The following is a 22,457-nucleotide window of genomic DNA, read 5'->3' as shown; positions in this document are numbered from 1 at the left end:
CTTGAGAGTGCTCCTCTGAGCTCAGATGCTTGTAGTAGAGTTTGTGTTGAGGCCAGGAAATGACAGTAACTTATTTGGTCAGTTTATATGACAAATATTATAATTCACGGGCTCAGTTCTCTGTTACAAGCTATGCTTGTATCTGCTCTGTCCCCATGCTGGACATCAGCTCACTGTGTCATAAACCCACAGGATAATTTAGAAAGGAAAAAAGCATTGAAGCAAATATGATGGAATTCAGGAATACTTCCACAGTATGTACTCAGGGTACAATTGAAAAGGATATCACAACACATCAGGTTTAGGGCAGAATTTACTGCTAAGAACAAAGAAAAGTCCGGGGCAGAATTCTCTTGCTCCTCCCCACCTCCATTTTTCACTGCAGGTAAACCAGACTAGAAGAGGGAGCGTGCAGCTTCTGAAGCTGTTGTAAGCCTTCAATGAGCAAACTTGGGGGCCTCATGGGCACCTCTCCTGTGTGAAAACAGTGTGGAAACTAAACACAGCTCCAAGACAGTGCTGGGTTGAATCTATCATCCTCAGGGGCACCAGTGTGCTGCTGTCTGTGCGAATGAATTGACGCCGCCAGCGGCAGAGAGCGAATGAGCTTTTAAAAATAGACCTGTGGGCTTCAATCCAGCTCAGTGGCTTCTCCCCTTCGGCTTGGCTGGATGCTAATGGGCATCAGGTGGGTGGCTTGTCACTGTGCCCTGTCCCCATTAGTCCGGGAGGGCTTGGAGTAATCACTGAGCTGGATTTTTAGCTTCAGGTTCCTCCGGTTCTGGTGCCGGAGCGTGACAGCACCGGTGTGTTCACCTACTTTGGGTGAGTTACTCAGTCATGGGACTATTTATATGCCATCTATCATGTTATTTATATGCTATATTTATAAATATATATATTTTTTTACATTTATATAGTTATACATCTACCTCCATGCAACCCCTCGTGGGCAGAAAGAAACGGCTGCAATGAAGCAGGACCCAGCCTCAAGCCCTTATAGTGCCCTGACCCAGGCAGGTGCCACGGCAGGGATGGCAGTGGGGAGGATGCCAGGGAGGAGGGAAACCTTTCCAGGTGCTACAGGGGAAGGGGGAAGAGGCGTGGGATGCGCTACGGGGAAGGGGAATGGGCTGTGCATCAGCACAGCAAGCACAGAGCTCCTGCCTCCCAGTGCTCACACGGATCGGAGGCGGCTCGCTCAGCTTCTTTCCTGGGAAACGGCATTTACAAAAATAGAAAGCTGGAAAAGCCACCAAACGGCAGCTAAATATAGCCTGGCCGACAGAGGAGCTGCAGGCTCGCTCCAAAACCAAAGGTGGGCAAAGGGGACGCTCAGCTCCCCCGTGGGATGGAGCCCCTGGCCACGGCAGAGCCTTTGCTCTGGGGCCCCTACCCGTGAGCAGGAGCTGCACAAGCAGGGGAGTTGCTCTGAGATGAAACCCCGTGGAAAAAAGGAGCTGAAAAACGTCTCAGCTTTCCGTTAAAATCACGTTTTCTTCCCTAATGCTTGTACGGTGTGATTAGGAGCACTGGGGATTTTTTTTTCCCCAAAACTGATGACAGCAGGAAAATAGCAACTTTTGCTGAGTCAGAGTCAGACATTTTCTTTTTTCTTTTTTCTTTTTTCTTTTTTCTTTTTTCTTTTTTCTTTTTTCTTTTTTCTTTTTTCTTTTTTCTTTTTTCTTTTTCTTTTTTCTTTTTTCTTTTTTCTTTTTTTCTTTTTTGCCAGCCCTGATTTGAGGGTTTCTCTGGCTCAGGCAGTAAATGCTGGTTCATGCTGGCAGCTGGGAGCGCAGCAGGATTTTCCAGGACCAGGGCCACAGCCACCTCTGCTGACCAAGAAAACAGGACACATGTGTAGAATCATAGAAACATGGACAGCCAGGATGCCCTGAGCTGGAAAAGACCCACAAGGACCATCCAATCCAACCCCTGGCCCTGCAAAGACAGCCCCAACAATCCCTGACCCTGCCCTGACACAGCTCCAGCCGTTCCCTGGGTCACAGAGATCAGTGCCTGCCCCTCCACTGCTCCTCATCAGGAAGCTGCAGAATGCATAATTGAGCTGCTCTTCAGTAGGGCTGATAATTTTGCCATCCTTGGAGATGCTCAGCATTTCCCCCCCTCAAAAAAAAACCCCAACTTGATTACAGTTGTACGTTTGCCAAATGCTGATTTAGGGGCCAATTCCCCAAAGGCACCGAAGCAGAGCAGGATGAATGGAGTGTGACCCTTCCAAAGGTGCTGGTGGCGGAGCTCGGCCTGGGGCTCAGCACGAGATCAGTGGTTCTCTTTTTTATTTTTTAATAGCCAAGCCTCCTCAGAAAGCTTGGTCTGGATCCAGCAGAGGGGTAAGCAAATAACAGATCCCAACCCAGAGGAAATTGCAAATTTATTTTGGGAAGGGGGGAAAAAACAACAGAGATTTAGAAAATGAACTTTAGCATCAACACCGACAATAAACCAAGACGATTCGTCCCAGGCCTGCTTGGGAAGGGGGCTGGCAGCGAGGACAAAAGCTGAGCTAAAAAAGTGAGATTGTTTGGTAAATGGAAAAAGGCTGAGGCATCCTGATGAGGGCCCAAGTGTGTGAAGTTATCTAAAAATAAACAAACAAACAAACCCCCGGAGCTCTGAAGATTTCAGCACCATCTGGAGACTCTGGGCAAAGAGGAACAGCTTGCTGCCGTAGGAGGCATTAAAGAGCAGGGTTTATATATACCCAGGTGGATGTATGGAGATGTGCATCAAAGCAAAGCACATCACCTACAGAGGGGAGTCCAAGGCTCAGAAGTTGAATCCAGTCAGCAGTGTCTGAAGTGACAGTGGAATATGCCCCTTTTCATGGCATGGGGTTGGACTGGGTGACCTTTAAAGGTTCCTTCCAACCCAAACCCTCCTGTGATTCTGTGATTCTAAAACTGAACAGCAATCCTGGAGCAGCCACTGCCTGGTAAGGGTACAGTAAATCCAACAGGAAACCACCTGAGCTGCAAAGGTGTTGAAAAACCCTTTAAAATTTGGATATATTGGCAGAAAAAAAAATTATGAAGGAAAAAAAGAGATGTTTTTGCCAGTTTGCTGGGCTGAGGTGCCAAGTACTGAGACAGCCAACACTCAGCCAGAGCCCAGCTCCCCACCCCAGAAACACCGAGTGCCAGGAGCTGTGCCAAGCCCCAGCCAGGGGGCCAGGACTTGGAGCTATCTTAACACTGCTGAACCCACAGGATTATCCCCGAGATGAAATTCAAACAAAAACAAACAAACAAACAAAAACCCACAAACAAATAAAAAACACAACAACAACAAAAGAAATTAGGAGGTGCAGGGCTTTATTGCTGATGAGTTTATTTCAAGGTGGGCTTGAGGACTCTCGAGTCTTCAGGAGAAGAACCATGCTGCATACCACAGCGGTGGGAGCACACACAAGCCCTGAACAAGTGCCTTCTTCTCTTTATATCCCAATTTTCAACCCCCCTGAAACGAAGTTTACTTCAAGGTGTGAGGACTTTTTGGTTTAGCTATTGCTTCCACAGCAGGCTGAACCAGTGAAGTGAAGTTGACTTGCTAGGCACAAGCAATTAAATTAAGGTAAATTAAAAAGTTAAGCACCCTTTATCTGAAACTTGGCAGTGGAAATTAATAGACACTTATGGCCTTAATCTCTGTTCTTCAGATCTCTGGTTGCAAAAGGAAGCAGCATCACCTTTGCCTAATTTCCTCATCTAATTATATAGGATTACAATGCTCAGAGCTCACTAATACTTGTGCTTTGTTTTGATATTCTGGTGGAACACCCCAAAGGCAGGACTTCTGTATTCAGGGCCACATCCAGACACCCTCTGATTAATAACTTACTAAGTAACATGCTGATGAGAAGGATAAGAAGGACTTCTGAGAGGCTCCACATTCACTGAATGGAAAAATAAGTACTGAATCCTATAATGAAAGACTTCTTAACACTTAACCACAAGAAGATCAAGCCCAGGGTGACAAGAAGATCAAGTTCAGGATGCACAAGCAGCTTAAATTCTGGGATCTCCTAGTGCCAGGCTTCACAACCCCAAATCTTCCCACGACAGACCCAAATTCCCTCTTGTTCTTTGATATACCAGAAAAATTCACCCCCCTGAAGTATCCTAGAAATATCCTGGGCAGCACAACTCAAACACCCTTCCTCCATCCCAGCTGTCCCTTTTATCAAGCCACTGGAACAAAATGATTTAACCAAATGATAAATGTTGGAAAGGACAGTCCCTGCAGGCTCACAGCAATGGCAGGAAAAGTGCTCAGCTAGTTATTATCTTCCTTTCCTCACCAGGGCTCCAGCAATTAAAGATGCTACTGGGGAACAAGCTAGATGGGAATTAGACTGACTTGGGGAAATTACCACCCAGAGGTTTTGGATTTATTTTATTTTTTTTTTGTGCTGCTGTGTAAACCCCCTTTCCTCTGCTAAAACTCTTTTAACTGAATGCATTACAGCTATTACACATTGTAATAGCTGGGCTTGAAAAAATACCCTTAAAACCTGTTTCCAGCTAGCTCTGATCCTAGTCTGTATTTCTCCTGGTGGTCTCGAAACCAAACCATCAGTTAAAACGCTGAACCACACCAGACCTGAGATCAACCCTTGAACAAGTCCATGAGCAACCTCCTTGCACCCTGATACTTCCCTTGATACCTGCAGCTCATGATTTCTTTCCTAAACACTGTCTCACCGTCACACTGTCTCATCTCCAAACCCATTTTGCTGGTAATTATGATCACCCTGTTTCGGTAATTTTGTTTCAGCAATAGCTCAGCCAGGTCATCAGCTCAGCCCATCCCTTCTCAGCACAGGGATGATTATAAATTCCTGACCAGTAGCAACCTGCTTCTCAGGAAAATAATCAATATATTTTAAATGCTGGAGTTCAAGTGATTTAATACTCTCCTTCCACTTTTCAATTTTGGTGTTTTTTTTCAGTAAATTAAATTTTCCTGGGAGAGTGACCAATTCCTCTCCAGCTCTACAATTTCCTGCAGAATGTAACACATTTTTAGGCACAGCAAGTAATTTCTGTCTCTCTCGGCCACTTATTTTGTGCAATACTGTATTCCTTACATCACCTTTATGTTCTTTTATATTGAATACCATCTTTTATGGCTGGTTTCAAGCTGTAGTTTTCCCTCTGGATATTTATTCCAGGCTTTCAAAGGGTGCATGTATGATTCTAGGAGGTAGACTGCAAGGTTCTGGGCAGGAGGTGTGTGGGCAGCTGGGATTACCATCGTGCTGGGGTCAAAACTCCTGTTACAGAGGATATCATTTTATATCATATGAGGGGGCATTAAAAGGTAAAGGGGTCTTGAGAAATCTATTGGCTGTTTAGTTAGAGGCTGCCACAGTGTCTAACACGTGCAGACAGCAGAGGTGGAGCACTGGACAGCCAAAAGACTCTTCTGGGGTGTTTTGCTGTAACTTTTGGCTCCAGGCTGGAAAAATCAGCTGCAGGGGATCCAGACAGTTCAGGAGGGATTTAAACACCCCAAAGTCCTGTGTTTCTGCTAATAGGTGGAAAAGTGGATGACAATCAGTGTCCTGAACTCTCTACCATTCAGCCTTAAGCTTTTAGGCTGAGCCACCATTCCTTCAGCCTCAACTCAGGCTGGCATTTCAGAGAATCATAAAATCCTAGAATGTTTGGAGGGGACCTTAAAGATCATCTCATGCCAACCTCCCTGCCACGGGCAGGGACACCTTCCACCAGCCCAGGTTGCTCCAAGCCCCGTCCAACCTGGCCTGGGACACTCCCAGGGATCCAGGGGCAGCCACAGCTTCTCTGGGCACCCTGTGCCAGGGCCTGCCCACCCTCCCAGGGAACAATTCCTCCCTAATATCGAACCCAAACCTCCTCTCTTTCACTTTGAAACCATTCCCCCTTGTCCTGTCACTACATTCCCGTGTCCCAAGTCCCTCTTCAGCTAAGTTTCAGCATTATCATTCCAGCATTAAAGAAGGGAGAATCTCCATCGCAGGGGTTGCTGCTGACCGGTTGTTTTTTCCTCCTCCTTTTGTTTACGAGAAGCAGGAGCGGAGTGCCGGGGGAGTTCTGCAGAGCCCCAGCTTTCCCAGCGCAGGAAGGCTCGGGCTCGGCAGTGCCCAAGCGCCCTCTGGTGCAGGCACACCCGGCTGGCTCCTGCCAGCTCCACCCGCGGATTCATCCCCCCAGCAGCCCTGCTGGGTGATAATTGAGGTGTTGGGGATGGTGGAAAGGGGGGTGACAGCCACCCTGCACCACGAAGGCAGCACTTTGCAGGAGCATCTTGATCTCTGCTCCCTGTAAGCAGGGACAGCCCCCAGGGAATGGCTGGAGCTGTGTCAGGGCAGGCTCAGGCTGGATCTCAGGGCAAGGTTCTTCCCCCAGAGGGTGGTTGGCACTGAACAGGCTCCCCAGGGCAGTGGGCACAGCCCCAAGGCTGCCAGAGCTGCAGGAGGGTTTGGACAACGCTCTGAGGGACAGGAGGGGATTGTTGGGGTGTCTGTGCAGGGCCAGGGGTTGGACTGGATGATCCTTGTGGGTCCCTTCCAGCTCAGGATATTCTATGATTCTATGATTCTCCCTTCAGATTTTACCCAAATTTTTGGTGATAAATGGGATTGGCCTGGTGAAATTAAGAGGACCACTTGGTACCTGGATTAGGACAGAGAAAGACGTAGATGGCTCCTCATGGATCATCCAGGCACCTCAGTTGAAGACAGGAAGGCTGGAAAGAAAAGAGACCTCCCAGATAGCATGAAAAAATAAATTTGAGGGTAATGAAGGGATGTGGAGCTATGTAGGAAACACAGGCCAAGAGGGCAGCAAGCAATAGTAAAAGATTTGCTGGTGAGATGACTAGAAGAGTGAGAAAGGAGAAAAAAAAAAAAAAAGCAATGAAAAAGATGAGCAGAGCCATTCTGGATTGGCAAACTTGTCTAGAAGGCCAGACAAGTAACATGAAGAGAAGCTTGTAGCCAGGTGGGGATGCAAAGAATGATTAATGAGACAATAAATTGTCAGGGCAATAAATTATGTCAGTCAGGTGCTTTGAAAACAGCACACAGTGTGTAACTAATCAGGAGTTGGAGTGCTCATTAATTCTGCTGGCAAATGGGCTGTCAGTCGGCTTTGCTGAAGGCAGTGAGTCTGGGATCCTTGGCCTTATGGTGCCAGCCTGGGTGGGAGCTTCTGAGAAATGAGGGAAAGAAATGGAAAAGGCATCAGCTCCCTGGGGTACTCTGAAATATGAGGTGCAGCTGCAGCTATTTTTAGAATGATAGAATGGATTATATCCTGAGAATATCCTGGAAGGGATCCACGAGGATCATCAAGACCAACTCCTGGCCCCGCACAGACACCCCAACAATCCCCCCTGTCCCTCAGAGCGTTGTCCAAACCCGAGCTCTGGCAGCCTTGGGGTTGTGCCCACTGCCCTGGGGAGCCTGTTCAGTGCCAACCACCCTCTGGGGGAAGAACCTTTCCCTGAGATCCAACCCAAACCTCCCCTGGCAGTCTCATGCCGTTCCTTTGGGTCCTATCACTGGTCCCTGGAAGACTAGAGGAGGTTAACAATGAGCCCATTTATATAAAACAGGACTTGCAGGCTGGTTGATAGCATTTAGATTCCTGAAAACTACTGGGACAACCTGTGATACATCTAATTCCTGTTATGCAATACTAGTAGGATGATCAATAAATTCACATGGATTCTTTATTAGGAAAAAAAAAAGTTTTAAATTAAACAAATAAACTTTGTTAGTTTGCTGACCCAGAAAAAAAGATGAGGATTGCTTGGCTTTAGTAATTTATTGATATTTCAATTTTGTGCCCAAGCAAAAGATCCCGTGGAAAACCTTGTCCAGCTTGAGGACGGGTTGCAAGAGCCCATATATTTCTTCTAGAGATTTCTGAGTAACAGGAGTGTTTTGTAGGGATGCTGAGGGCCATTTTTTAGGGGATGGGATCCTGCTTAGGAAGTGGAAGCAATACACCTTCAGCCCATCACCGCTTGCTGTCTGCGCCAGCCTTGCGTGCCCTGGGAAGCAGGGATGGATGACGGGCCAAAACATCACTTTGCTTTTCTGTCATTCTTAACTCCGTGGGGAAGCTTCAACGCAAACATCCTTCTGAAAGAGAGAAAAGGCTTGAAACAATAATCTGCTACTGGAAAATGATACTCTCAAGACTTTAAAATGCCTTCCGTTGGTCAGGGGGGATCAGTAAAACAAATCAAGCTGTGCTCGGCAAATAAAACTTAAAACAAACCAAAAAACAAACAAAAAAAACCCCTTAAAAAGATGGCAAGATGTAGCCTGTAAAATCTTCTGAGCTGAAATAAGAGCTAGCTTCGCAGTGGTGTCAAGGCCAGCTGTCATGGTTTGTGCTCCCATGGATGTCTCACAAACACTTCAAGCAGAGTTATGCTTGAATGCTCCAGGCACAGCACCAAAACGCTGCAGATTCAGGAACATCAATGCATCGCTGCTCTGAACTGATACACTTCTAAGGGAAGTCTCTTCCCATCTTTATTCAGTTGCCTGCAAGACCAGAGGCTCCAGTCTGTGTGTTGTTGGCTTGACACAGAGAAATACTTCAGTGGCATGTAAAGGAACAGCACAGCTGGCTTCGAGCTTATTTAACATCGCCATGTTTACATTGTAATACCTACGGGACAAACAGTGCTGTGATGGTATTTATTCTTCCGTGCTTTTTTCCCTCAGAAATAAAGAACCACCACGATCTAGAGAGGCTGGAAAAGGGCCCATGTAATCATTTCTCAGCGGGACACAAGAAGAAACAGAAATCAAAGCCTCTGGACAGAGTTTCCCCAACTCAGCTTCTGGAGCCTCGATCAGCAGTTGTCAGCAGATATAGAAGAGCAGGCTCAAGTTGTGCTCCTCTTTCTGTGCATGGAAACAATAAAATGAAGGGTAAAGCCAAGCATCAGTCATACAGCAAACTGCAGGCTGGCAGCATTTCCCAGAAACTGAAGCAAACGCAAAACAGCTTGCTTTTGGGGTTAAGTACTCGTCGCTCGGATATAAATTCTGCCACGTGCCCCATTTGTTAAAGCCTCTGTCACACAAACTCAGCTCTTTTCCAGCACATGCTCACAGCAGGGCTGAGGCACTTCACAGCTTGTAACAAGGACAATTTACCCGGTGGGATGTAGCCCAGCAAAGTGCAAGACCTACTTCATGGAATAAGCTGCAGAGCACATGAAATATTGATGTTAAGGTCCGCAGCACGCCCGGAGTCAGCACACAGGGACCCTTTTTAAGGCAGTATGGCACTGGACCAAAGTAAAATGATGGTTTTCCTCCACGAGGGGAGCAGCAGAGAGAGACGAAGAATTTTTCTTTGCCTTCCTCCATGACTGATGCCCTCAGACCCACAGTCCTCCCCTTGCTGTATGGGGAAAAGGTGTCATGCAGAGCTCCAGGTGACCAGAGCGACCCACCCTTCTCCTCCAAAGGTGCGAGGGCCCTCCTGCCCCAGGCTCTCCCTGTGGGATCATTCTGCCTCTCAGCATCTTTGGCCAAAGCAGGTTCAAACTCCACAGCTACAGAAACATCCACCCTAGTCACAGGGTTATAGTAAATGGCCTTTCATTTCCAGCTTGGTTTTTTGGATTCCCTCCCATTCTTATACCCACGCAGAGAAAGGGCTCTTGTGCTTCACATTCTGAATGTGTGATCCTTGGCCCCACAGCTGTCACACGGACATTTCTGTGCTCAAGAAGCTGCTTCTGGGATGCCATTTGATTGCCAAGGAACTCTTAGGTTTGACCTGAAGAAGATCTCTACGTGAAAGACGTGGAAAATTCCTGTAGAAGAAACTAAAGGTAATTTTTTTTCCTCTCAATTCACTCCTAGCTAAAGCAACTCTTGGGCAGCCCGTTCCAATATGCAAAGCTTTGTCCAAAATAAATAAATCAATCAATCCTAGGAACAACAATGGGGTTAGAAACCTGCTTGGTGCATGAAGCAGATAACTAGTGTTCACTTACAGCATAGAAGGTGTTTTACTTGCCTGTGGTATTGCTATAATCAATTTTCCCTCTGCAGGGGAAAAAAAATTAAAGTATTTCTGCGGAAAAGCTTTTTCTCCAAAAGCAGAGGAAAGCAAGCAAGCGTTCAGAAATGTAGCCTGGGGGGCAGCATGAGTGCTTCTGACAGTGCTAAGAACAAAGACACTCTGTAAACTACAGAGCTCCTCACTTGGTATCAGTATTCCTGCCAGAAACCCTTCAGATTTACCTGTAACCAAAAATTACAGTGTGGGTAAGGATGTGTTTATTCTGTTGTGTACCTGACCAGGTAGAAAGGAGCCCAGCTCTGGAAACATCTCGCAGGTATATTTATTACTCAGGATCAATCTGTCTCCAAGCACGACCTATTTCATACCCCAAATGGCATTTCGTCAGAGTGCAGCTGCACAAGCCTCTGTTCTCCCTGAACAGATCCTTGATATGCCGAGGCAGAGTGCAGCACACCCCTCACTTACACACACCACTTCCTGGATTTGTTTAGGTTTTGAGCACAGGAGCTCAAGAAAAGTCTTCGTTTTTGTCCTGATCATTTGAAAAGCTTCTTTCTTTTCTTTCTCCACTGTTTATTGTCCCCATCTTCATTATCATCAGGAGGGTCTGGCATCACAAAGCCATCAGTCATTTTATAATAGACTATTGTGGAATCTGTCTCAACTATGGCCAAGGTAACAGACAGTGGGGTGTCGGGATCCTCTGGTGGGAGGGAGGCTTCTTTGAGTATTTCCCTTAACCTAGAAAAAAAAAAAGAAAAAAATCAGTCAGAAAGGAGTCCACAACCTCCTGTGACGGCACAAAGGCAGAAGTGCACAACTGCTATTTTTATTCAGCCTGGTTGTATTCTGCGAACTTGTCTCCACTAAAGGAAGTATCATATCTGCTCTGATGAAATTCCAAAGTCATATAATCAAGCAACAAAAGGAAACAGCAGAGAATCTTATACCTATATATACCAGTTACACACAGCTCTGCTGGAAATGGAGCTTTCCTGAGGTGCATTCCTGTGCAAGTGCCTCAGTCATCCTGAGCACGGCAATCTCTAATGGCCCTGTCTTCATTAGGCTGAAATAAAAAAAAAATCTAATTAAATAACACCTGGTGTTCAATTAGAGAACTAAATAATTAAGACTTGATCCGTCTGCAGAGGCAAGTCTTCCAGTCTCTGTGCCACAGCTCTCTGCCAGGCTGTGGAAGACCCAGGAGCCCAAGCCAGGTTTCTTTACCTCCCTGTCTAGACTGGAAGCCACAAGACTAATGTTCCTCAGGACGGTCAGCATAAATAATGTCTTCTTTAAAAATGCAAGACAAAGTTATGCAATTTTTCCTGTTTAGCTTATTTGAAGAGTAACGTGCCAGTTGCTTTGCAGTTCAGAGCTGAGGACAACGCTGATCCCTGGAGTCCTTGGATTCCTGGCATGACTGGGGAACTGAAGGACTGAAGGAGGACAGTGCCCAGGGGCAGAACAATAAGAACCCCCCCATCAAGATTTTCACAGGGAGCTTTCCCCTTCATCCAGAGGGCTTGTCTGGGATTGCCAGGACAGGTTATGCTCTGGGAACAGGTCAGCTACACACTAGGAAAAACCACCCCTCACTTCACATGCCTTGGAGATCTCACCCACCAGAAGACATGCATGCCTGAAGCTGGACACTGCAGCTGAAAATAAGGCTCTAAGTGCATCAGCTTTCAAACTTTAATCATCATCTTCCTTCGAAACCTCTTTGATCCCTTAATAAAAGCCAAATGGAAGGCAGCAGAGAATAAGCAGCAGCCTGGAAAGCCTACACTGTTAAACCCACGACCTTCTTAAGTACCCATCTGTGTTCTGAACTGTGCATAATTCAGCCTGGCTGAATCCAGGGCTGCCTTGCCTTCTGCTTTCACCACTGGCCCCCACATAAAGCAGGGCCAGTGGGAATGTGATAAGAGAGTTAACAATAAAAGAGCAAATAAAAGGGCACAGCTACGCAGGAAAGGTATTTTGGGAGCCAAAGAAACCAAACTGGTGTGGAGTGTGGACAGCCCCACATCTGGGAGCGGACTCAGACTGTGGTCTGTCAGCCAGGGCAGAAGTTCCTTCCTATTTTCTTTAGTACTTGTCAACATTTCTCCTCATACTCTATTAGGGGATGGATGAAACAGTGAGGCCTTAGATCCAGATTTCTGGTCATTCATGATTTCTCCTTACACTGCAAGATAAACTCCTTATACCAAGCACCAACATCTGCACCTTTATTTCCCCCCATTTAGCACTTAGAAGATGTGCCAGGATCCCAAAAGTGGCCGGGTCCTGACAACAGATGAACCCCATTTCTTTGCATCCCTGACTTACTTTTCAGCAGACCAAGTTCCAGGGTTTATGTAAAGAGTACAAAGCCATGCCACTGCCTCAAGATGATCTGCTAACTGCTGTCCACAGAGCCCAGTGCTTTCCACTGTACACGGGGAATCAGCTGCTATCACCACCAGGAATTACAACTGCAAATGCAGTTTTCCTCTCCCCCATTCTCTCAAACGGGGCAACCCAAACCAACAGCTCTCACTTGTGCATACCACAGCTAGCCATAAAGCAGTGCAGCACATCTGCAGATTGGTAAGAGGGTATCTTTTAGGAGAATAAGCTTTGGAATTCAGGAAGTCTGCATCAGACGCCGCCGTCCCTTCCTCTCCTCCCCCGAAGGCATCACCGTCAGCCTCTGTGTCCAGCGTGTTCACAGCGTTTCCCTGCACCAGCAGACATTTCAAAGGAGTCAGAGAACATCTGGGTTCTGATCTCACTGCACTTGCTACCTGCCATAAACAGGAAGATGAAATATTGCAGGAATGGTATAGCTTTTTGATGTATCCAACACCATTTATGGGGGGGAAAAAAAAAAGGGCAAGAAGTGTTGCTGGCCTCCTGAAATTCAAAGGATACAAGTCTGACCTCCTAAACAAGGCAAGAAGCCTTTAATTCAAGAGAGACAGCTCTCAAGGCTGCCCATCTCACACAACAGCCGAATTCAATGACTGAAATGACAAGAAGCCCGTGAAAGGAAAATAACATATATAAGCTAGGGGAACACAAGCACCAAAAGAATCACTGGAAAAGTCTTATTTAAGTCCTAAAAGTAGAATAAGGCTAAGTAATTTTTTATGAGTATTCTCATCTGTTACAGATCATGCAGTCCAAGGCTTCCAGCATAGCCTGAAAGCCCACTTCTAGAGACTGATGGTGCCTGCATGTTCACTACAGTCCAGGATCTGCTCCCAAAAAGCCAAATGCAAGCAGGAACAAAGCCCTCACTTTGCACCCAGGACTCACATTCACCACACGTTTTAGGAGATGCACAGGAGTTCACCTCGTGCTGTTATTCAAAGGAAAAAGAGCTGGCACCATGAAAAGGGCTTAGAAAAGGTTTTCCAGAAAACTACAAACTCCTCTCACTAGAGATTGCCTTTTTTCTACCCAAGGATTAGTCTTAAGAGCAAGTGTAGCTTAACATCATGCAAGGACCACTCCAGGGAATGTACCAGCACTGTGTTACCCGTATCTGCCCTTACTGTTGGCTTCAAACTAAATGGCAACAGTGAGCTTACCTGGTCTCCTAGGACTGCTGTAATTCATAGCTTAAAACCAAACCAAAACCCAACAACAAAGCAAATCAATCCAAAGGGATAAGGGGAATTTCCCATCTTTCCCCCTGTCCTAAATTGGTACTAAAGTAAGCCTTTAACACCCATCAGAAGTCTGTGCTGTCTCTCCTAACAAAGCAACGCTGCCCTTTTCTCCCCAGGGAAGGAACCAGGTGTAGAGCTGGGGACTCCGGGGCAGCTGTAGCCTGAGGTTTGAAATGACTGTCCAAAAACTAAGAGCAGAATCATAAAGGAAAGACAGCGCAAGCAGAAAGTTTTGTGATGAACAAAAGAGCGTTTCATTGCCACATCCCATGCAAGTGCCTCCGAGAAGCAGCGTAACACTGCGGGCTCAGAGCAGTTTTATGGAGGGTGCATAGTGCTCCATTGAGCTGAAATGGAACTACTGCCTTCCATCCCATAAAAGCCAAAGGCTTTCAATCTGCCCTTTATACTTGGATGAATAATTCATTGCAGGCTCGGCCAGCCCCAACAGCTCCCTCCCCTCCACCCAAGGCAGAGTCAACACAAGTTGGTCTGTGTGCCACTAGCAGAGATCATTACTCCGTGCACTGGAGCGTGCCATTGTACCACACTGGGTCAGCACCAAGCAGGGGAAACCTCCCAGGAAGCACAATTCCTTGAATTTAGCCAGCACAGCTCCCCACCAGGAACACTGCCCCAGTCCCAGCTGCAGGGCAGGCAGCGAGATTAACCCAGAGCCTTGAAAGATGGGGGAAGGAGCACATGGTGGTGGGAGAAGGTGGAGAAGGACACCGCTGTTCCTTGGGGTTTGTTTCCAAGTTACAGGGATGAGGAATGCTGGAAGAAGCTCAGCTGTTTGTAACAGGAAAAAAAAAAACAAACAACCCTAAAAGCAAAGACACCACCACGTGCCACAGTGATCAGCAAAAGGAGCTGAAACACCCTGAGGAATATAAAGATTTTTTTGCCACGGAAGTTGAAGACAAACCACACAAAATAGAGGAATCAGAATTCAGCCAAGTCCTACAAGCCACACCAGCTACAGCACATTCTTTCATAACACTGCATAACCAACTCTGCTGTAGGAGGCACATCAATCAATCCCATTTAAAATATTAACAAAGAGTCCGCATTTAGGAGCCTTTAATTACACTTCCCATGTGTGATCTGCTGTATCAATAAACTCAAATGATGCTTATAGCAGGAGAGTTACTGACAAAACCATCAAGAGGATGCAAGATGAGAAGCACATCACATTTCCAGTGCATTTAAAATATCAGGACTTTTTCAGATTAGATCTCTATTTCACAATCTACAGATTTTGAACAGAGTAAATCACTTCCAGTCCTCAGATTTCCTTCTTGGGATGCTGATCAGCTTTAAAATGAAACATTTAAATTAAGCTGGCATTTTAACAACGGAAGTCTTTCTCTCTTAGCCTAAACCAAATTCTGTAGGTCTCCGTGACCTCAGGCAACCAACTACATCCTTCATTTCCAACACTTGCACACAAAAAACAGCCAGGGCAGGGATGTATCATTTAATCTGACAGTTTATCAGTAACATTTTGCTTAGACACTGTTATTTGTCTAGGACAGACAGTGCCTAACTCTATCAGATCTGGAATCTGAACTCCCTGGTCCTTGAAGGACCAAGGCTTTCAAGGCTATCTGAAAAATCCAGCTGTCAACGCTGAGCTCTCCTACCTTTGCCACAATTCTGGAATGCACTGACAATTAGGTACTTGGTGTCCTGGTGAGCAGCAAACACGTCCCAGCCAATGGACTCACAAATTCCTCCTGCAAGCCCGAATCCCTGCTGAATTCAGAGGTGGACAAACACATGGCTCTCCAAACCTCAGCCAGCTGTGCGTGGTTGAGACAGGGGGCCAAGACAGACAGAAGCTGCACCACGTGTGTTCCCCACGTGTCTCTGCTCACAGAAGGTTCAGCAGCCTTCATCTGAAGAGCAAGCACGCACAGCACGAAGCAGACTGTAAGAGACCATTTACAGTGGTGGTCTCTTCGCTTCAGAGCCCGTAATTTTGTGATTCAGCAAGTTCCTACGCTGTCAGGGCAGGATGATCAGCCTCCAGCGAGCCGTTTCAGAAGCGGACAGTGAGCGTCGTAAGCAGAACAGCTTTTGCCTTCAGCAGTTAACTTGTCAGGCACAGACTGGACGCTGTGAAATCCCATAACAGGCTAAAAAACACCGAGCAGGTTATTTTTCTTTCAGGGCACTCGTATCTGTAATTTGCTTAGGTGTCTTGCTGGTGATTTCCACAGCAAATTTACTGTGGCCTTTTAAGGACACACTTCTCAGTGGCAGCCAAGCAGGAATCTTCAGGAGACACCTGGGAAGGCAGAGCTTGCCTGACGTGGCTTTGAAGAGTAAAACCAGCCTTTATGTCCCTGGAAGACCAAGCCCACAAGAGTGATTGACCCATATTTGCAAATGTGAGATCGTTTCAGCACACACATAGTACTAAAATCCATCAATGCCTAGTAAATTATTTTCTTCCCCTTCACCAATAAGCTGTTAGAAAAACAAAGAGCAGAACAAAGATTGAAGTCTGATTGCAAGGGACTGATTTGTCACATCCAGGCCTTCCCAGGCCTTACTGTTAAGCAAGGAAATGCTGCTCATAAATGCTGCCATTTACTGGCTGCTTTTGCAGTTAGCACAGTTCCAGGCCCAGAAATGAGGACAGAACGTTTTCACTTTCCCAAGTGCCTCCCAGGGCTCATTTGAGGTGCACTCACTTGTACTCATACCTCCTCCTCTACTTCTAGCAGGAGAGGCACTGCTTTGAACAAAATGCAGATGCACGTTTCAGCAACACAAACACAGTGTTTGTGCTCTGTGTGCCACTAGCAGGTGATCTTCCAGTCTGACAACATCCATGGCTATTGAACACATACAGGCTGTTACAGACTCACCTGGTATTACAGCCTGGGATTCAGCCCATTTTAGTGACAACATGCCCTATGTAGTTGCTCTGCAGCAAAACCCAGTCACAAACTGTACTTTTAATCAATGTGATGCATTCACTCTTCGCCTCCCTAACACACATCCTTCCAGTAAGGGATTCCAGACACTCCGGTGCCAGGGGCAGAGCAAACAGTATCACCACAGAACAAACAAGGTCAGAGGCTCCCAATGAAAAGCTCCAATGAGACAGTGAAAGATAGCACATGCGTGCAGTGGAATATCTGCCATTAAAAGTCGATCAGAACATACTTCTGGCCTTGACCCAATGCCAGGAATCGAAGTTTCCAGCCCAGGGGGGAACGTGCTACGTTAAACAAGCACAGCGACTCGGCGCGTAGGTGGAATTCCTCAAAGATCCCACCCCCCCCTCGTTCGCTGCCTTCTTTTCCCACCCAAAAATCTCGCTTGGGATGAGAACTGCAGCGCATCCATTTCATCCTGCAAGACCCTCTCAGCAGCTTTCCTCTGGTGTGGAGGTCACACCATATTTCTCTTGCAAGAAAGACCAAGCCCACAAAAGTGACCGAACAATACTTGCAGATATGAGGTTTTTTGGGGGACATAAATAGTACTAAAACCCATCAGTATCTAGTAAATCATCTTCTTCCCCCTCACCCAACGCACAGCAAAACGGAGACAGAGGTTTGTTGGCAAGACAGCAATCTGTCACTTTTAAAACCCAACATTAAAAAAGCGAAAACGTCATTCCTACAGTGCACACACTCACATCTACTGAGTGTAATTCATTAGCTACCTGCTACTGTGTCAGGCTGCTGCCCACAGAGCAAGAGGGAACAGCAAAAACCAACAAGATCTGTAAAACCAGCCCTGAGCCACCTCCCACCAAGAGCAGGAACAGAAGAAATTGAAAAATGGCACAACCATACGAAGCTGCTACAAAATAGTCCAGGTCTGCAGAGACATCACAGGGAAGACTGGCAAATGCCAGCAAGAGAAAGAAGCCTTTATCAGGGCATAAATCCCATTATGTGTCTGAGCTGCTCTAAGGGCCTGTTAAAACACACTGTAAAATTACTGAAGTGGAAGTTCTCTAGGCTGCAAATATCTGCAGTAACACAAATTCATAGCTGTCTTGTCTTCTGCTTGAGAATTGCTCTGCCATGTGTAAGGAAAGCGAGTCAAAAATCACAGACACATTAAACTCGAGATAAGCAAGAGGAATTTCCTGTTGAAAGTACCCAAAGTACAGTTTCAAAACAAAAGCAAACCAAACCACATAAGGCTTATCCACAGACTTGATAGTAAAAAAAAAAGCTTATTCCTAGACAGGTCCAAGTGGATTTCTTTCCTCTTAGGTACTTTTAAGTCCGGCAACTTGAGAAGCATCATTAAATTTCCCAGACTACAAAATCAGCACAAGAATGTCCAAAACGTAAGATGTGAAGGTCTTTTACTCTAACCTTGCCTCTCAAACATGTACTTTGGTTATCTCCTGGAGCACACGCAGCTCTAAGCAACAAGAAGTTGCCGTGGGAAGCTGACCATCTTCCATCCAAGCACCATTTCCAGAGAGGGAGAGGCAGAAACCGATGCAAAGCTGAGGTTTCTTTAGGGTTCCAAGCCGCCTGTGTGTTTGCAGCACCCAAAGTAACTCTGCCCACAGGCTGAGATCTTACTTTCCTACGACCCTCCTTTGTTTCCCCCCTTCCCTTCCACTCCTGACAAACCCAGCAGCATCCTGTAAATTATATCTGTGCTTCGTTTTACGTCACTGTTAACGTGGGACAAGCTGACTGAGCAGGCCCTCACCTCTCATGGCTTATCAGGATGTGGGCAGGCACCGGCACCATCACCTGGAGACCCTCCTGCTCTCTTGCACGTGCGTGTAAACACACTAGCTGCAGTTCTGCTACTCCAACGGGCTTCACCTCGTGCCAGTTTCTCCCTGGAAAGGTTTGTCAGCGATGAAGAGGACCAGAACACAAAACACAACTTTTAATCATTCAAATATAACATTTAAGTTGACATCTAAGGTTCTGTTTTCCCCTTCCCTCTCCTCACAGGAAAACTCCCCCATTCATCTGCCAAATTCCCCTTTTGAGACAATCCTGTTAAAGAAATCCATGGAGCAGCACCAGCCTGCTGGCTCCAGAGCTCCACTGATGGATGGTGAGCAGGCTCTGACAAAGCTTTTCTTCCAAAAAGGCAAAAAGAAGATAAAACCACACACAGCTTTAGTCACCTGCAGCACTGCAATCACAAAATCTGGGCTTTACCAGTATCCTGAACTGTGAAAGAGCAGGTGCTGGGAACATGATTCTTGCTAAAGCACAGCCCTCCCTTTCTGCTCGAAGGGAAGAGGCTGAAGTTTGTGCTGCAGAACTGCAGAAACCTCCTCTTAAAGCCTATTAAGGCGTTTTCTTCAGAGGTGTAACAATAACAGACACAGCACTTTCTGGCCTGTAAAATCCCTCCCTTCCCTGACCTTGAGAACCACGAGGCTCCAAGCAAAACTGAAATATTTTCATTAGGCTGGCTGGCTGCCTACTCACAGTCCCTGTTCAATAAAGCCAACTTGGAAGGATCCAGGCAGAAGTTTATGTATCACACAGCTCTGTTCCACTCCTAGCAGACACCAGAGGACTGCACTGGATTTCACAGAACCATTCAGGCTGGAAAAGCTCTTTGAGATCATGTCCAGCCATTGACCTGACACCGCCAGGTCCCCCACTAAACTGCACCCCTAAGCACAACATCTACCATTTGTTATAAATTACTGTGTTATTCTATGCACAACTACTGAACTTGTAACTTTACCTTTCTATGTTCCTTTTCCTTCCCCTACTCATATTTTGCCTTTTTTTTTTTTTTTTTTTTTGCCATGCTGCCTGTCTCTGCCCTGGAACCCTGCACCTCTGAGTGCTGGATAAGATCTTTTTGCAAAGGCTCCAGGTAGGCACAGGATAAAAACCTGCAGCCACAGAAGTTTCAGAGAGAGCACCAAGGCCTTCCTAGGAAAGGTCCTGCCAGTGCACAAACAATTCATTCAATTAACTGTTGAGATGTCCACCCAGCCCAATTCCCTGATTTACCTTCCAGGAGGTCCAGGTACACCAGGAACGCAGCGTAGACTTGAGTACTGTCAGATACATCAAGTGACATCATCTCTGTGAACTGAGACCCAAAAAGCAATGTTGGTGAAGGAAAACACAAGCTATATTAAGAATGCACAGACCAAACCCCAGAGCCTGTACAGCCCCCAGAGCCACTGAAGCCTGAAACCAGTTTTTTAAGGCAATCAAAAAGCAGGTCTTGTTTTCTGACAGTATCTTAAAAGCTCCCTTTTTCCACATTCCCCTTGCACTTAAAAAAGCAGGCAAAATACACAAACAAATGAGGAATCACGTCTATTCCTGGAACAGCTCTAGCTTTGTGCGATATCTATTTTCGGGTAAATCATCCTGCCTATTTTTTGCTACGGCACACCAGCATACGGTGACGGCCAAAATTAAAGCCAAAGCGCTAAAAATCAAGACGGAGTTAAAGGTTTAAGGCATTTACCTCTCCCGGCTGTGGCTCCGTGATTTACAACCCCCCTCCCCTGCTGACTGGGGGGCATTCCCCGAGCACCCCACGGAGGCCGGAGACACCCAATATGTGTTATACTGACAGTATGTGTTATACAGCACGCCTCCCCGGGGGAAAATGGGGGAAAGGAGATGTGCCTCGGAGCCAGGAGGGAGGAATCCTGTCGGGATCCAGGAGGCAGAGCGGGTTCCTACCGTGGGGTGAGCCGTCATCCAGTTGCCTCCGGCCGCCCCCGCCCAGCCGCCCTGGGCCCGTCCGCTCTCGGAGGTGCCCTGGCCCGGATCAGTGCTTCCCTGGACCGAGTCTGTGTCCCCCTGGTCCGGGTCGGAGCCCCCTTGGCCCCCCAGGGCCGGGCAAAGCCCCGCCGTGCCCGCAGTGCCCGCGGCCTCCATGCCATGCCCGGGCTGTGCAACGCGGCTTCGCTCCGGGCGGCGCCACGCGCGGCCCAGCCCTCCCCGGAAACCGCGGCGCCGCTCCGATGGTTCCGCCGCAACTCCGTTCCGACACCCCCCCCTCTGGACCCCCCTTCCCTCCACCTCCCCAGCCCAGGCCAAAGGCGCTGCTTTAAACCCTTTAAATTTTAGATATATATATATATATATTCCTTATCACAAAGTGTTCTTTCCCGATCCCATTTTCTAATGGCTAATTTTTCTTGTTTGTTTGTTTGTTCGTTCATTCATTCATTCATTCATTCATTCACTTATTTTGTGCCCAGGGAAGGGGAGTTCTGGATGAAATAGAGATTATTATTATTATTATTATTATTATTATTATTATTATTATTGTATGAATTTTTTTTTAAACCGGCCGACATGCTCGGGATTGCTGAAGGTCGCCCCCAATGTGACTTCCTGCAGTTACAACCCACACACAGATTCATGCGTTAAATATATATATATAGATTAATTTTCAATTATACTTTATTATAAAATTAGCATTGAGCCTATGAAGAAGAAGGGTTAAAGGGTTTAAGTGTTTAAAGAACATTTTAATTAATATATGGTGGCTGAGAATCCGCTTTGCCTAACACAAAGTGTCCCAGATCTGACTCACCAGCTCCATCTGCCTTAGTGCCTCTTTGGATGAATTTCAAACCCTGGTTTGAATGAAGTTCAAGCCTGTCTCTGTCTCTGAAGAGCTTCAAGCTGGTGTCCATGCACAAAAAAAAAAAAAAGAAAAATAAAAAGCTGTGCGCTGTTTGTAACGTCAGGTGAGAGACCTGTACACTGGGGCTTGTACTTGGTCAGGCTACACCAGGAAAAATCTGGCTGAGTTTGGAAAATGTCAAACACCTGCACTGACTGGAGGAGACACCAAGTATGATCTTGAGAAGGTTGGTTTGACACAGGGCTTACTGAAAGATGAACTGTCCTGTCTTTAACCCTTCTTCTTTATAGGCTTAATGGTTATTCTGTAATAGAGGACCAATGAAAATTAATCTATACATATTTGATACATAAATTGGTGAGTAGGTTGTAACCACAGAAAGTGATACTGGAGACAGTCTTAAGCAATTCTGATGAGGTTGACCTGAATAAAACCCACTATTTTAGCTAGCACTTCAACTCCCTGGGTACTAAATAAACAAATAAATAAATAAACAAGAAAAGTAATGCAGTCTCTGAGACTTTCATGGAAGAGCTGGAAACAGTGGTTTACTCAACTGCTGGGAAAATAATTGGATGGATTTGAGCCCTCAGAGGTGAAGAAGTAAATGAAAGGAAATAGACTTGTCTATAAATATCAGCAGGATAGATCCTCTGTTTTCCACTGTGTGGGAAACAAGCCCAAATTAGTAGAAAGCTGCCTCGGAGAAAATTTGTCACCTGTCAAACTGAGATAGTGAGCCACTGCCAGAGACAGTTCTCACAGCTGGAATCTTCGTGTTTGGGTGTTTGGGTGTTTAGAGGAGGCTGAAACAACTGGCTTAAATTAATTTCTGCGGGACTTAGGCCTGCAAAAAGCTGCTTCTTCCTCAAAGCTAAAATGTTTCACCACACAGTGGCTCATTGTCCTGTCACAGCAGGATTGAGTACGGGCTTAAAAAAAAAAATAAATATACAAGATAGAATTTTGGCCACAAATAAAGGAGTCAGAATGTGTGCAGGTTTCTTTGTACGTGCACATAAAGCAACAGTCATTTAGAGAAGTTGGAATGGCATGAATTGTCAGGGTAATATCTGTTTACCTGAACTCTCCAGTCTTTCCCCTGTGCTGTGTGGCTGGGAGTGAGAGA

General features: G+C 46.3%; 1 protein-coding gene across 1 annotated transcript; it reads right to left on the bottom strand.

Annotated features, from left to right (window-relative positions):
- Window positions 1–10,365: 10,365 nt before the first annotated feature.
- On the bottom strand, window positions 10,366–20,610 carry TSEN15 (tRNA splicing endonuclease subunit 15). The gene is made up of 4 exons (XM_027900504.1): window positions 20,413–20,610; window positions 19,723–19,804; window positions 18,440–18,575; window positions 10,366–10,811 (listed from the first exon to the last, which is right to left on the bottom strand). Exons 1-4 carry the CDS (start codon window positions 20,608–20,610, stop codon window positions 10,607–10,609), a joined length of 621 nt encoding a protein of 206 aa, XP_027756305.1. The 3' UTR covers window positions 10,366–10,606.
- Between the last annotated feature and the right edge of the window lie 1,847 nt (window positions 20,611–22,457).

The sequence above is a fragment of the Empidonax traillii genome, unplaced genomic scaffold (assembly GCF_003031625.1).
Source record: "Empidonax traillii isolate 1590-97213 ecotype Southwest subspecies unplaced genomic scaffold, ASM303162v1 scaffold734:size1267433, whole genome shotgun sequence".
NCBI lineage: Eukaryota > Metazoa > Chordata > Aves > Passeriformes > Tyrannidae > Empidonax > Empidonax traillii.
Note: the sequence above shows the minus strand (reverse complement) of the source record. Positions and strands in the feature narration are given on the sequence as shown.